Source organism: Colletotrichum scovillei (genome assembly GCF_011075155.1).
Source record: "Colletotrichum scovillei strain TJNH1 chromosome Unknown Contig00010, whole genome shotgun sequence".
Taxonomy (NCBI): Eukaryota; Fungi; Ascomycota; class Sordariomycetes; order Glomerellales; family Glomerellaceae; genus Colletotrichum; species Colletotrichum scovillei.
In genome coordinates this window covers 3,065,341-3,079,315 of record NW_023336268.1, presented here as the reverse complement: position 1 = coordinate 3,079,315, position 13,975 = coordinate 3,065,341, and the positions used below count along the sequence as shown (strand labels likewise).

At 54.0% G+C, this 13,975-nt stretch overlaps 5 protein-coding genes across 5 annotated transcripts; 3 read left to right on the top strand and 2 right to left on the bottom strand.

The window, feature by feature from the left end:
* The first annotated feature begins 1,114 nt into the window (after nucleotides 1–1,114).
* On the top strand, nucleotides 1,115–5,237 carry HER10_EVM0009009 (aspartyl-tRNA synthetase). Its single transcript, XM_035478512.1, has 2 exons — nucleotides 1,115–2,717; nucleotides 2,768–5,237. The coding sequence occupies exons 1-2, from the start codon at nucleotides 1,725–1,727 to the stop codon at nucleotides 4,457–4,459; spliced, it is 2,685 nt and encodes an 894-aa protein (XP_035328305.1). The 5' UTR covers nucleotides 1,115–1,724; the 3' UTR covers nucleotides 4,460–5,237.
* A 33-nt stretch (nucleotides 5,238–5,270) lies between these two features.
* Nucleotides 5,271–11,038, bottom strand: HER10_EVM0005760 (uncharacterized protein). The gene is made up of 2 exons (XM_035475364.1): nucleotides 7,134–11,038; nucleotides 5,271–7,055 (listed from the first exon to the last, which is right to left on the bottom strand). The coding sequence occupies exons 1-2, from the start codon at nucleotides 7,371–7,373 to the stop codon at nucleotides 5,664–5,666; spliced, it is 1,632 nt and encodes a 543-aa protein (XP_035328022.1). The 5' UTR covers nucleotides 7,374–11,038; the 3' UTR covers nucleotides 5,271–5,663.
* HER10_EVM0010874 (aldehyde dehydrogenase) lies at nucleotides 8,248–10,044 on the top strand (the record flags this gene model as incomplete). The annotated part of the gene is made up of 4 exons (XM_035480320.1): nucleotides 8,248–8,309; nucleotides 8,462–8,503; nucleotides 8,595–9,498; nucleotides 9,604–10,044. 4 exons carry the CDS (start codon nucleotides 8,248–8,250, stop codon nucleotides 10,042–10,044), a joined length of 1,449 nt encoding a protein of 482 aa, XP_035328473.1.
* A 261-nt stretch (nucleotides 11,039–11,299) lies between the features above and the next one.
* Nucleotides 11,300–13,695, top strand: HER10_EVM0001594 (thermoresistant glucokinase family carbohydrate kinase). The gene is made up of 2 exons (XM_035471338.1): nucleotides 11,300–11,754; nucleotides 11,858–13,695. The coding sequence occupies exons 1-2, from the start codon at nucleotides 11,638–11,640 to the stop codon at nucleotides 12,284–12,286; spliced, it is 546 nt and encodes a 181-aa protein (XP_035327617.1). The 5' UTR covers nucleotides 11,300–11,637; the 3' UTR covers nucleotides 12,287–13,695.
* HER10_EVM0012688 (uncharacterized protein) lies at nucleotides 12,605–13,447 on the bottom strand (the record flags this gene model as incomplete). The annotated part of the gene is made up of 1 exon (XM_035482077.1): nucleotides 12,605–13,447. One exon carries the CDS (start codon nucleotides 13,445–13,447, stop codon nucleotides 12,605–12,607), a length of 843 nt encoding a protein of 280 aa, XP_035328631.1.
* Nucleotides 13,696–13,975: the final 280 nt, after the last annotated feature.

The window sequence follows — 13,975 nt, the reverse complement described above, 5'->3', positions numbered from 1 at the left end:
GCGACGTTCACCAGGGAGGTGTGCCGAGGTACCTTGACGTCATTTTTGGGCCGTTTTTAGGCCATTTTGGTGCGGGTGTGGGGCCGTCGTTTCCGGGATGCCGGAGCCAACACACCCATACTCTACACAGTACACTACACTTGAATCCCTATCACCTTTTGTCTTGCTGTCTTGTTTCCAGATGGTGCTAGAAGCCTGACCAATAGGACCATCTTTTACGCAGTAGACAATGTTTTACATCCTGGTCCGGCACTGCTTCCATGAGTCGATATTGCGATGGTGACCCCGACAAGCAGCCAAGCACCCTTGTAGGCGGGAAGGAGCGGACCTGCTTCTGGGACGATCCCCGGAGCAAACGGTCCACGAGTGACCATAATATCTTTGAGGGTAAGGTACATGAGTACCTCCTACCTTACCTTAAGGTGAGAAATGAAAGGAGTGTGTCAGCCGCGCAGAATTTCGGAGCCGATGTCCGTGACCTTGCCGGCTTCCATTCCATTTCCAACCAGACGTTCTTTCCTTTTCCCCAAGCTCCCTTCCTCAACATGCCTTAAATTCATGAGGTATCCGGTACCTTACTCTGCACCTTCCATGCCTCGAAAGACCAACAATACGTACCTTGGGTATCCTGTGGCCCCACAGCCAATGACGTCCCGCTGACACCACACGGCCGGAGCTTCCTCGAGGAAAGAGAGGAAACTTTGACGGGGATTGGAGCTCTAAAGAATGGAAAGAGACGGGACGATTCCACTCAGTCTCGACCCACGGCCGCTCTTGGGCCGCTCTTGTCCGATGCGATGCGATGCGATGCGATCGATGGCCTTGTATCTCCACCTTACCTGCACTTGCACTTGCACTCGCACCTGCACTTACAGCGTCAGGCGTCATGGTTTCGGCAAACTTTTCTTTCTCTCTCTTTCTGTTCGTGGACCCTCGTGCTCACTCGTAGTCTACTTTCTTGCTCGACCTCCTATGTTCTCCAAGTGGAGGCTAGCATCAGAGGCAAGCACACAAGGTACCAAGCGGTACTCGAGACAATGGCCTCTCACCCAGTACAGAATACAGGGTGAAGCCTTTCTTGTCGTGGTATTTCCCCCCCTGCCTGACAGCCCAGACGCAATGTCACTTGGTCTGCATCATCCACGCCCTGCCACGATGCCGTGTAAGCGTCTTGGGTCACCTATTGCGCGGTCGGTCGGTACCCTACCTCACCTTATAGGAGCCAAGCCAAGTCGTAGGGCAGCTCCGTGCATCTCCCGTGGCTCGGCCTCCCTCCCTGCTCATTGCCTCTGCCAAGTACCGGGTACACGTCGCCCAAAGTCTATCAAGTACACACGAGAACCAACCTCGTGCCCATGCGGAGCTTGAACGCTCGACGGCCGCGATGAACCATGACGGAGTCCGACTGTTGTGTCATTATCAATCTTTTTGCCCTTTCTTCTTTTCGTTCGGTCCCGTAGGCTAGTCCCGGTCACGTTCACACCCTCGCAAACCTCCGCCCTTCCGCTTCCCGTCTGCATTGTCTTATACCTTGCCTCCCGCGCTCTAGCTACCCTGACATCTCTTTCCTGTCTCCAGTATAAGCTATCTAGGCCATTCGACTCACTCTGTCTGCCGTGACTGAAACAGAAAGCCTTGTTGTTACTCACACCTGCAAGTAAATCTACTCGCACATAGACGCCACCTCATCCAAACTTCGTCTCGAGGACGACAGAGCAAACACCATGACGGAACACGAAGTTCCACGGCGGTCGTCGAGCACGCTCTCCCGCATAGCTCAGAGGTTCTCATTCTCTACCAAGACATCGCCCTCCCCGACACCGACCCAGACCAAAACAACTTTATTCGAGAAGACTCGGGCATCGAGTTCTACTAGTCAATCAAGCAACTCTAGCAAATCGAGCACCGGACGGAGCCCAGCACGAAGCGGTGAGCTGAGGCGTCAACAAAGGGGCGAAAAGCTTCTTCGTCAAGAGGAAGAGAAGCGCGAATTGGAAGAGCGCCGTAGGATCGAATACGAACAAGCCCGCAGTGCCGAGGATGAAGAAACTCGAGCACGGTACGGCGAAGGCGACGAGGGAGACTACCCGACCGAGCTCACGACCATCGGCGAGGCAGTCAAGCTGGATATCAACACCAAGGTGACCTTTCGAGCGAGGATCCACACCCAGCGGAACATCTCGAAACATCTAGACTTCATTCTCTTCCGCGATCAAACCGACACGATCCAAGGCGTATTGGCACACACGACGCCAAACATGGTAAAATGGGTTCAGAGGTTGCATCCCGAATCCATCGTTCAGGTATCTGGCACTTTGAAGAAGCCCGTCCAGGAAGTAAAGTCCGCACACCACCACCACGTTGAAGTAGACGTCTACTCCATCCATCTTCTCAACCCAGCCAAGGCACCTCCTTTCACAAACTACCAACCACCAGAGAGCATGAACTTCAGGTTGAACAACCGCATTCTCGACTTGAGACACCCCAGCAACCAAGCACTCTTCCGCGTGAGGGCCATGATCACACGCAAGTTTCGTGAAACACTGGACAACGGCGGCTTCATCGAGATTCAAACTCCTAAACTACAGCCAGCAGCCACCGAGAGCGGCGCCGAGGTGTTCAAACTGAACTACTTTGGACGGCGCGCATTCTTGGCGCAGAGCCCTCAGTTGGCAAAGCAGATGGCCATCTCTGCAGACTTTGGCAAGGTGTACGAAGTAAGTGATTCGACCCTGGCCACACTTTTGACATGTACTTACACATCTAGGTCGGTCCCGTCTTCCGAGCCGAAAACTCCAACACGCATCGCCATCTGACCGAATATACCGGACTCGACATCGAGATGAAGATCCACAAGCATTATCACGAGCTCATCAGAGTCATTGACCAAGTGCTCAAGAACATCTTCACAGCCGTGCAGGCGATGCCTGAACTAAAGATCATTCGTGAGCGGTTCCCCAGCGAAGACCTCGTATGGTTGGACAAAACCCCCATCATTCCGTTCCCCGAAGGATTGCAGATGCTTCGTGATGATGGACGTGATGTGGCCGAAGAAGATCTGTCTACGCCGGATGAGATTCGGCTGGGTGAACTGGTCAAGCAGAAGTACGGAACCGACTACTACATCCTTGACAAGTTCCCCGCCAATGCCCGCCCATTCTACACACACAAGGCAGGCGACCCATTCTGGACTAATTCCTTTGATATCTTCATCCGCGGGCAAGAGATTTGTACTGGAGGCCAACGCATCAACGATCCCACGGAGCTGCGCAAAAATATGGCCGACAAGGGTATTTCGGAGGACGAGATGGCCGAATATTTGGAAGCGTTCGACCTTGGCGCTCCCCCGCATGGTGGTGCCGGCCTCGGTTTGGATCGTGTTGTGTTCCTCCTCCTGAACCTAGGAGATGTACGATATGGCACTCTCTTTTATCGCGACCCAAAGTCGTTGCCCCAGCGGGCGTTCGCTCTGCCGCACCCGAATGCCGACACCACCAAGGCTTGGGCAGGCAAGGAGATGCCACCACTGGAAGACCTCATTGCCAACTACGGCGATGCCAGCAATACTTCATGGCTTGACGAACGATTCGAACTCTGGCGACACAGCAGCGGTGCCGCGGTCGGTTACGTCAAGCGCGGCAAGTTTGCGATGATTACTGGAGACCCTCTCTGCGACCGTGGTCAATACGAAGAGGTTATTCCAGCTTTCATTGACTTTGTCAAAAACGAGCTCAAGTTGACGCCCGTGTGGATGTTGGTTTCCAACAAAGTTCAGGAAATTCTGGGGCGCCGCATCGGCTGGCGAACCATGAGCTGCACCGTAGAGCAGCGGGCCGACGCTGATCAGCACACCACACCCGACGGTCGCGCCGCTCGCCGCGTCAAGAAAGAAGGTATCAAGGTCCATGAGCTCAAGCCTGACGAAGATTTCATGAGGCGTGCCGATCAGTCCATCGAGGCATGGAAGGAGAAGCGCAAGGGGAAGACCCAAGTCCATCTCACTGAGATCCGTCCCTGGATTGACCAAGCTCATCGCCGCTACTTCGCCGCCGAAAAGGACGGCAAGGTTCTATGCATGGTCGTTCTCGCGCAGCTGTCGCCCCGGTACGGATGGCAGGTCAAGTGGGCGCTCGATTTCCCCGACGCTCCCAATGGAACGATCGAAGTCCTTGTCGAGCACGCGCTCTCGTCCATCTCCGGCCCCGTCACCTTTGGTGCCGGTGTAAGCGAGAAATTCATTCCCGGCGAGCACCTGCACGGTGTCAGGGCTAAGTTCCTCAGTAAGACCTATGCCGGCATCGTCAAGAGTCTGGGTCTCGGCAAGAAGGCCGAGTTCAGAGACAAGTTTGGAGTATTGGGCGAGCAAGTGTACCTCTGCTACCCGCGCCGCGGCGTCAGCCTTTTCGATCTCAAGCAGGTTGTCAAGTTTTTCATGGATGAAGACGAGGCCAAGGTTTGAGCCAGTTGGCACCATTGACGACAGTGGGAGCGAGAAGCATGGAGTTGAATTCGCGACATTGCAAGCACGGCGTTTGGCTTTTCTCTTTTCTTTTGCTGCATAACCATTACGATACCTTTTGCGTCTGCGCCGTTTTTGGATTATCTTCTCTCTCTTTCTGTTCAGAGTCCTTCCTTTCGATACCAGCATAGACTCGCATTCAGTGTTTCTCGCATGTCATAGCACCCCCATTGGAGACGTTCAAGGCCAGGAAAACGGTTTCACAGCACTATGTCCAGATAGCATTATCCCGTAGTACCATTAGAGAAACCCACAGACGTATTTATACCTCTAAAACGATCTTTTCTGTTGTGAGAGTTGCATAAAAAAGTCAAAGTCCGACGTCGGAGGAGCCGGAAGCGTTGGGAAGTTGGCACTCGACTATGGACATGCGCACGTTTGAAGCGATGGTCACTGTGGCGTCCCTTTTGAATCCGTCTCACATGCTGCGTTTGCATCGCATGGTATCCCACCGGCAGGCAAAGTGTGGTACAGTCTTGTTAAGCAATTGTGGCAGGCGACAACGGTGGAAAACTTTTACCTCAATTGACTACTTTGGTAATGTAGCAATCTGTCAAAACGCCTCGACTGCCGAGGGACGCGGGATGTACCTATCTCGGGAGGCTATGATGTCACATCTCTGGTGGTTAATGCCTGCCATCATGGTCTCTCAGATCAAGGGGGGAATTGCGGACGCAAAAGTGAGTGACAGAATCAAGATGAGCATTGATACACGACGACGATAATAGTTCATGAGTTCGTGTTTAGTTGTTTATAGCAGTACAATTGGGATATCGTACAATACATCTACATCCACTCGCCATTCATCATCATCGAAAGAGCAACATCGGAACAAGCAGAACCCTCTCAAAGGAAGGATTGCAGACCAAAATTCCAGACGTGACCGGCATAAGAAAAAAACGTGACTAGCTAGCCAGATGCCCCGAAAACTCCTGGGAATCAGTTTATCCTGGGCCCATTACTCTCTCATTCTCATTCTCTCCACCTGCGAAGCTGCGGGCTAAGGATTGGCGAAATTGCTTAAACAATAGATTCTGACAAGAGGGGGCTGGGAATCTCAATGAGTGACTGATTCATGCTGTGATTCCCGTCTGGAAAGACAAGGCCCGCGTGTCATGGAAATTGGCACGTGAATGATGGGTGTCTAGTTCGCAGACGGGGGGTTGAGGTTTCTCAGCGCGTCCATGGACGACATGGACACCTCCTTCTCGAGCTTGTCCCAGCATTCAGGATGTCCAAGGGCCGAGATCCAGTAGTTGCCCTGGAGATCCTTACCGAGGATGGTAAACACATTGCGAGAAAGGATGCTGCGCGTCCTGGCCAGAGAGTGGTGATAAGCAATCTTTCCGGGAGGAGGGCGGTTGAGCACTTCCGTGACGGTGGCATTGGCGGCGGTCTTCTCTGGGTCGCTGCCAGTAGTGTGTCCATTGGTTTGAATATCACCGTTGACCGTGACTGGTTCAGAAATGCGCGGTATCACGGCAGGAGAAAAGTCGATGCAGTCAAAGAACTTGCAACGCGCCCAGTTGGTAAAAATGATGAGCATACTGTTTGGATCTCCATAGATCGGCTGTGAACTGCACCGGCCTCCAGCACGGAGACGGCGCATGAAAGCCATGATCTGAGAAGGCGTGGTTTGAGTCTGAATGTCGTGGCGGAAGCAGCGAGCAACGTATCCGAGAGGGGCTTTGAGGACTTCGGCAGAGCTAAGGAGGGTCCAGGTTCCGAGGGCAAAGTTCTGAACGTACAGCTTTCCGGGGGCGAAGACAGACTTGAGACGGCCAGTGATATCCACAGCGTTGAGAACAGTAACAGGTCGGTTAGATCCACGAGCGAGGCAGACAAGGCGGGTCCACCATGCCGTGAGTACGTCGCCTTCACTGACGAAAGGCGCCTCTTCAGTTCCTAACCCCTTCTCGTCCATGGCGTGCAGGTCTGCCATAGCGCGAGCGCGAAGGCCGGCGACAAAGTCGGCCGGCAGGCAGAGGACTTTGGACTCGATTTCCGGACGACGATACATATCCCAGAGGAACCGCAAGCTGAACCTGAAGTGGCGGAAACCCTTGAGTTGTCGCTGGTCAAGCAAGTACGCCTCCTTTTCAGGATCAGTATCCACGCCGACGTCGTCGAGAATGTCCTTATGAGCACCGTGTATAACAGGGACTTCTGCCTCACGGCCGGCAAGGACTTGCGACCAGGCCTGCACCAAGGCTTGCATGCCCGCGGCGCCAAACATGACGTGTGAAAAGAGGAGACCGACGAGGGTTGCATCGTTGAAAGAGACGACATGGAGAGCGATCTGAGGTTCATCGGAGCACATGAGGTCTTCGAGAGTCTTGGGAGCGTCTTGACGGGCGCCGAGGTTGTAGAAGTTGATGACACCAGGCTGGATAGACGGTGTAGAGGTGGTAGTGGGGAGGTGCTTGGCAACATTGTGTTCTTTGATGCTGAAGTCGTGCACATCGTGGGAAAAGCGAATGGCAGGGCGAGCAGGTGTGAACTGCTTCGGGACATGAAGCTCAAGTTGGTTGTCGGGCTTGATGGTTTCCCGGGTTAGCAAGACCCCTTTCCAGAGCGTTGTTTAGGCGACTTCTCCACACAAGGGGATACTTACTGTCATCCTCATGCGACCGCCAAGCTTCCTCCAGTCGCCAATCTCGATCAAACGAGAAAGAGAAAGATTGAGCTTCTCTGCGTCGAGGACATCGTCGAAGCGAAGCGTCCAATTCAGAAGCATCTCCCGAAAAGGCTTCGTATCGTCAAAGAAGTGAACCGGGTAGACGTCGTCCGTAGCTACCGTTGGCAGCTGGGTACGCTTGGGCTTACGGCCGACGAAAGAACGCATGTAATCCATGATGATTAGAGAAAGAAGAAGATGAGCGGTGTCGTTGTTGGCTGCCGAGAGCTCTGACAAGACTTCCAGCCGCAGACCAAGACAAGACCAGGCAAAGGCGAATCAATCCAAACGTTGAACAGAAATCCAAATGACTGGCGTCACAGGCCTGCGAGCCAAGTTGTAGGACGCCGGGTTATATGGCATAAGAGATGCCATCCGTCTTGGCCGGAAATTTTGGGCCCAAGTCCATGGCAGCTTCCAAGGCGTCTCTGCATGTGTACGGAGGTTTCCCGTAGGTTTGAAGCAGGGTCTGAGCAGACCGTTGGTCAAATGGTTCATTGCGTTGTGCAGATGCTGCAGCACCGAGAAACAGGCTTTGTCGAGAGAGTGTGTGCGTTTCGTACAGAAGCCGAGCGAGATCGTGCCCCCTTGAAGTATAACACTTGCAGCCGTTCCACCTTCAAGGCTGGGCTATGTCAACTATTACCCCATCCGTTCTCTGCTTGGCGGGGGAGACCAAAGCTAGCGAAACTGTTGGCCCTAGCCTCTAAGCTTGTTGTGATCTTGCATTTTGATGGGGATCCCTGTCTGTGGTTTGCATCGCGTGTTACGAAATAGGTTGACAAAGTGAACCAACCCCGGAAAGTAAGGTGAATAGAAAGACTCTGTTATCGCGGCCGAGGATGGATGCCCAGAGTGGAGCATAGTAGCACGGAGCCGGCCGGAGTTGGCTATCGATGCATCCCGCATAGTTCCCCGCAGTTGGATTTAAAGGCAGATGGATTGCTTACCACCCCAATAAAAGGTAAATGGCACGCCGCGGGCGTCCTTTCCTTGCGAGGTGGCTTTTTGAACCGACGAAACTCTGAGTGACAGCCGCACAAGAGACAAGATGACAGGACAGCCATACAACCTCTGGGTGGGAGGCCAGGAGAAGCCTGGTCATGCAGATCAGTTCGTGACCTTTTCTTCCCTTTCTTCACCTTTCGAAGCTTCGCAGTACCCCGCGCGAGGGGCTGCAGGGCGCTTATCGGTGCTCGAGCTCATGCTCATGCTCATGCTCATACTCACACTTGTGCTGATGCTCGACTCTCACACGCCAACAGGATCCCGGTCGAAGACCCCGCGACAGGTGAGATCTTTGCCAAGTAAGTTCTCAGCCCTCAGCCTCAACTTCGATGCCCCGTCCGCAATTATTTCCCACACGGGTGAGACTGACTGGCATCCGAATGCGTGCAGCTGTCACGCAGCGTCCCTGGAAGACGTTGAAGAAACGATTCGTCTGGCGCACGAAACCTTCAAGGCCGGAACGTGGTCTAGAGCGCCCCGTCATGTTCGCGCCGATGTTCTCGACAAGACGGCTGAGCTGCTCACCGCAGACCTGCCCTCGCTGATTCCTCTCGAGGTGCGCCAAACCGGACGCGCGATACGCGAGATGCGCGCTCAGGTGCCCACGTTGGTCAAGTGGTTTAAATACTATGCCGCCCTACTACGCACTGAAGAGCGTGCGGTACTGCCAACTGTGGGCAAGCTGCACAACTGGATTGACCGTGTGCCGCTGGGTGTTGTGGTACAGATCACGCCTTTTAACCACCCACTCCTGATTGCTGTCAAGAAGATAGCGCCCGCCCTTGCAGCGGGAAATAGCGTTGTGGTGAAGCCGAGTGAACTGACACCGCTCACGACGCTGCTGTTGGGCAAGATCTTGCAGAAAGCTGGTGTGCCCGACGGAGTGTTCCACGTGCTTCCTGGATACGGCGCAACAACTGGCAAGGCCCTCGTCGAACATCGGCTTGTTCGCAAAGTCGACGTCACTGGCGGAACTGTGGCTGGGAGAGCCATTGGCTCGATTGTCGGCGGCAATCTGGCGCGGTACACGGCGGAACTGGGAGGTAAAGCGCCGCTGATCGTCTTCGAACAGGCCGATGTGGATGTTGCAGTCAATGGCATCGCATTCGGGTCCTTCATTGCTAGCGGACAAACATGCGTCGCCAGTACCAGAATTCTTGTCCAGGAAGGGATCATGCAGTCAGTGTTGGAGAAGCTGAAAGCCAAGGCCGAATCTATTGTCCGGCGGATGGGCTCACCGAGCAATCAGGAATCCATGATGGGCCCGCTGGTGTCGGCGAAGCAATTGTCAAACGTAGAGGCGCTTGTGAATGAAGCGCTTGCTGCAGAAGGCGCAGCCTTCACTGGCGGTCGTCGCATGTCTGGAACCAGTAGCCTGGATGGAATCGACTTTGCCAAGGGATACTACTTTGAACCGACAGTGCTGGTGTCTCGTGCCGAGGGCGACATCCTCAAGTCACGCATCTGGCGGGAGGAAGCGTTTGGGCCGGTGGTTGTGGTGGCGCCGTTCAAGACGGAATCAGAGGCCATCGCACTCGCCAATGACAGTGAATTCGGGTTAGGAGCGGGCATCTGGACGCGGGACGTGGCGCAAGCGTTTCGAGTGTCTGAAGAAATCGACGCAGGCATCGTGTGGGTGAATACGCACCATCGAAACGACCCCAGCAGTCCGTGGGGTGGCGCAACGAGCGCGAGCGGTGTTGGCAGTGAGAACGGTATCGATGCATACCAGGCCTACACGACGACCAAGAGCACAATCATCAGCTATGCAAGCCCAGAGGAGGCGCTGGCGGCAGACGACTGGTTCCGTGAGGGCGCTGGTGACGTGCGATACGGATAGACGGACCCTCGATAAGCAGACCCTCAATAGACGAAGTATCGCCCATGGTTCAATTGACCAATGTCAGCTCTTGAGTTGCGAATAAGAGAGGGAGAGAGAGAAAGAACGAGAGAGAGAATGATGTTCCTCTCATGTTCGGGGATGAAGTGCTCGTTTCAAAAGTCGAGAACCCGTCAGTGCGTGGTCGCTTGTCATGATCCCGCGGCATGCAGGCCGAAAAGCCGTCATTTGCGTCTCGGACCGCAGGCGCAAGCGAATTGTTTGAACCGAGTCAACGAAGCAGACTGTCCCGCTCGGATGGAATCCAGCGTGAGGTGATTGGAAGCATATGATGTAAAAAGAGGATTCTATCGTCGATTGGGATATTTCTGAGGATCGGCAAAAGAGATGAGGTCCATCCAGGATTCGAACCTGGGCCTACGGAAGGTTCTGAAAGTCAGAATCCGACGTCCTAACCAACTAGACTAATAGACCTGTTGCTGGGAATTTCTCGCTGCTGTCTCGTATGTACAGGCTACGATTTGCTTGTAGTCAGTGCCGTCTGGTGGCGGCTGGCGGTGGCTGGCGCTTCGCGAGCCCTGCGTCGACGTCGCTGTGTCGCTTCTCCAAGAAGCCATCCATTGTGCGGCTCAAAGTCGCGAAAGAGACGGATGAGCCCCGAGATAAGGTGATTGTTGATTGGGTGTCTTGGATTGGATCGACTTTGACGCAAGGTATCCAAAGTCTCGTCACAAAAGTCTGATGATTGATGGGATCTTCCATGCCGTTACCCGTGCCGCTACCCACGGCTAGGAGCATCGCACCGAAACGGGGCGGTCGTAAAGAGTGATTGGCTCTTCTTCTTGACTTCGACATTGGCAAGCTTCGTCAACGGCCGTCCAAGTGTTGGTTCTGTGGCCGTTTCTGTCTCGTCGTGGGTAGTCATGTCGTTCTGGAATGTTTGATACTTGTTCGGCTGGTCCTGTAGATGGGAGAAGAGGAGAGGAAGGCTTCGTCCCAGTCTTTTGGTAGTTACCTCGTCCTGCTCCTTCTCCCTGGCTTAGCTTAGGTAAGGCAATTGCTCTGCACTTATCCTGTGCCTTCCTACCCGACCTTACTTAGATGCTTCGTACTTGCCTCGATAGGTAATTAGATTTCGCATGACATCATCCGAACGCCATCCACTCCATTGTCTTTTGTACCACCACTAAGCGCAGGAAAAGTGTGGACCAGAGCTTATTCACAAAAAGGAAAGCACCCATATCAGACCATTCGGAAAGGAAGGAACCTTACATTCTCACCTTCCCTGCTTCAATTGGACGAGAACAGCTTGCTTCCTGTCGCGAACTCTCTTTCCCCGACGTTTACCCCATTGAGACATCCACTTGTAGCCGCATTGGCTTCAGCATCGACGTCTAACGCTTCTACCATCCGCTTTACACATCTCACCTTGCCTCAGCTTGTGTCTTGCTCAAAGCAAGGAGCACCTTGGAGTCAGCCCTGTTTTCAGCATTGAAAACCATTGCTCCAAGCTCCAGTTTACGTCGTCGGTCGCCGGCCGAGTCTCCCAGACATTCCAATCTTAGCGGCATTGAATCAGTCCCACGTTAAAACATGTCGCGACCGAAACAGCACATCGTCTTTCTGACGGGGCCTACGGGCACTGGCAAGACGACGATAGCAAAGTATCTGACAGATTCGCTACGCATGACCTTTATCGAAGGCGACGACGTCTGTGCCCCTTCTCCCTCCATCCTCCCCCAGATGAACCGCCAACTCTATGTCTGCCAATAACCGCACTGACACTGACACATATTTCCGGCCTGGCCAACAGTACCACCCAAAGGAGAACGTAGAAAAGATGCACAGAGGTGAAGCTCTCACCGACGACGATCGCTGGGGCTGGCTCGACGCTCTGCGTGACGAGGCCCTCAAGGAACTGGAGCGGGACCACCAGGGTGTCATCGTCACCTGTTCCGCTCTCAAGCGCACCTATCGTGACGTCCTACGCGGTGCATCGCACCCGGAGAAGGACATATTTGTCCATTTCGTCACACTGCACGCGCCCGAAGAGGTGCTCTTCGAGCGTGTCAAGAACAGGCACGGCCATTTTGCTGGATCCAACCTGGTGCACAGCCAATTCCAGAGCTTGGACCCGCCGCAGGCGGACGAGCCGGACATCGTTGGCGTTGATGTGCAGCCGCCTGTGGACGAGGTGAAGAGGGATGCGCTAGAGAAGTTGAAGGGTCTGCTGAGTAGATGAGGATGGTTGTCACTACATGGCGAGCACAACGCAGGAAATCGAGCAGTCACTGTGAAGTACTGATTTGTATATATATAGTACTTGGAAAGTCGACCGCCTCAGAAGCTGGCTGATCTCGTCTAGATAACATAGCTCAGGAATGAATGTCCAAAAGACTCGCGAATAGCCTGGATCCACATTACTCCGTTTCCATGCAGCAAATCCTCCGACTTAGCCCAACAAACATGCGGCTAATAATCCGAAGCAGAAGCGCTCCCATCGGTTGCAAGTTCGATCAAGAGAGAGGCCGTTATAACCCCAACATGACCTTCAAGCGGGTCAGATGGGAGTGTTCAAGAGCCCGGTATAAGTCTGCTGGAATTGCTCTTGAACCTCCTGTAGCTCCCCAGTCTCTCCAGGTTGACGCTCAGAAACGGGTGGCAAGCGATAGGACTGCATCGCAGGCCGAATCGCAAGGTTATCTAAGTTCAAACGAGGCTGAAGCACAGGCCGAGGAGCCGGCAACCCTCCATAGTCCTGCTCCCCCGCCGGAACGAGAGGACCGTGATACGCCAGCCCCGGCCGCAAAGATGCCTTCCCGCCGTGGCGGTGCTGGTCCTGGACGAGGTTGGGGATAGCGTCGTCGGCACTACGTTTGGGCAATGGTATTAAGGGGCATCGAGCCTCTTGCTCGCGAATGTATTCCCGAGCTTGCGCATACCGCAGGTTGACGTCGTGCGCGAACGGGGTGTGCTCGTCGATCCGGCGGCGTGCCCAGGGAGGGCCAAAGTTGTAGTCGACTAGGTGGAGGAGATCACGGGCTCGCAACGGAGCTCGCTCTGGCGAGTGGGGGGATTCCCATTCCAAGACAGGGGCTGGGCCGGGACGGAGGCGGGGGAGATGGATTCCGTCGCTGGCGAGGGCGTTCTCGTGTCTGTGGTGCGAGGCTGATGTCGCTTCTGGAAAGAAGAAGGTCCTGGGACCTGTTGCCTCGTTGATATGGACTGGCGGTGGGGATCGAGCTACGAGGACGACATCTTCCTCCTCGGGTGTGTCTTCCTCATATTGGCCATCCTCGTGATGGCCTGGTTGCTGGTATTCCCAGCCGCCGGCGACATATGGTCGTGGCTGTGGATATGTGATTTCGCCCTCGGCGGCGGGACGTGTAGTGCGGTTCTCCATTGTCTTGGAAGAAACAGGTGATTCTTGTGGTATTCGCCGATAAATAAGAAAGATCAAGGCAAGGGAACGAGATGAGGAAGGAGGAATAATCGCTGTGATATCTAACTTGCTATCGATCCAACTGGGTTGACGATATGTTCAAGTAGCAAATCTTTCCACTATCGCCAAAGGTGAAAATAAATCCAGAGCAACTGCTTAACCAAGGTACATAAACACTTTGAATCTTTTTCACAAAAAAAAAGAGTGGGTTTAGGGAGCGGTCCAAACAACCTGAACGGTTCTTCCAAACCCGTTTCCTCCCGCAGGATCGTGAACCCACATCTATCATACAGCAAAGCCAGGTTTGCAAAGTTTCCCAAGACGAAGCTTAGCCCAGCCCAGCCATCCATACGTCGGCCGGCCATGATCCAAAAGAGTCCTAGAACTTTAACGGCTTAAACACGGCACATTCATGGATTGAAACCTCCCATTCCAAGTACCTTGTTATCGAAAGGACTAGATGCTTTGGTAAACCTCCCATCCGGGTTG

Bases quoted from the DNA above. Each gene is read 5' to 3' on its own strand.
- HER10_EVM0009009 (XM_035478512.1), top strand. From the start codon at position 1,725: ATGACGGAACACGAAGTTCCACGGCGGTCGTCGAGCACGCTCTCCCGC. The intron at 2,718-2,767 runs GTAAGTGATTCG...TTACACATCTAG, and splicing joins ACTTTGGCAAGGTGTACGAA to GTCGGTCCCGTCTTCCGAGC.
- HER10_EVM0005760 (XM_035475364.1), bottom strand. From the start codon at position 7,373: ATGGATTACATGCGTTCTTTCGTCGGCCGTAAGCCCAAGCGTACCCAG. The intron at 7,056-7,133 runs GTAAGTATCCCC...GAAACCATCAAG, and splicing joins GCGGTCGCATGAGGATGACA to CCCGACAACCAACTTGAGCT.
- HER10_EVM0001594 (XM_035471338.1), top strand. From the start codon at position 11,638: ATGTCGCGACCGAAACAGCACATCGTCTTTCTGACGGGGCCTACGGGC. The intron at 11,755-11,857 runs GTCTGTGCCCCT...CCTGGCCAACAG, and splicing joins CCTTTATCGAAGGCGACGAC to TACCACCCAAAGGAGAACGT.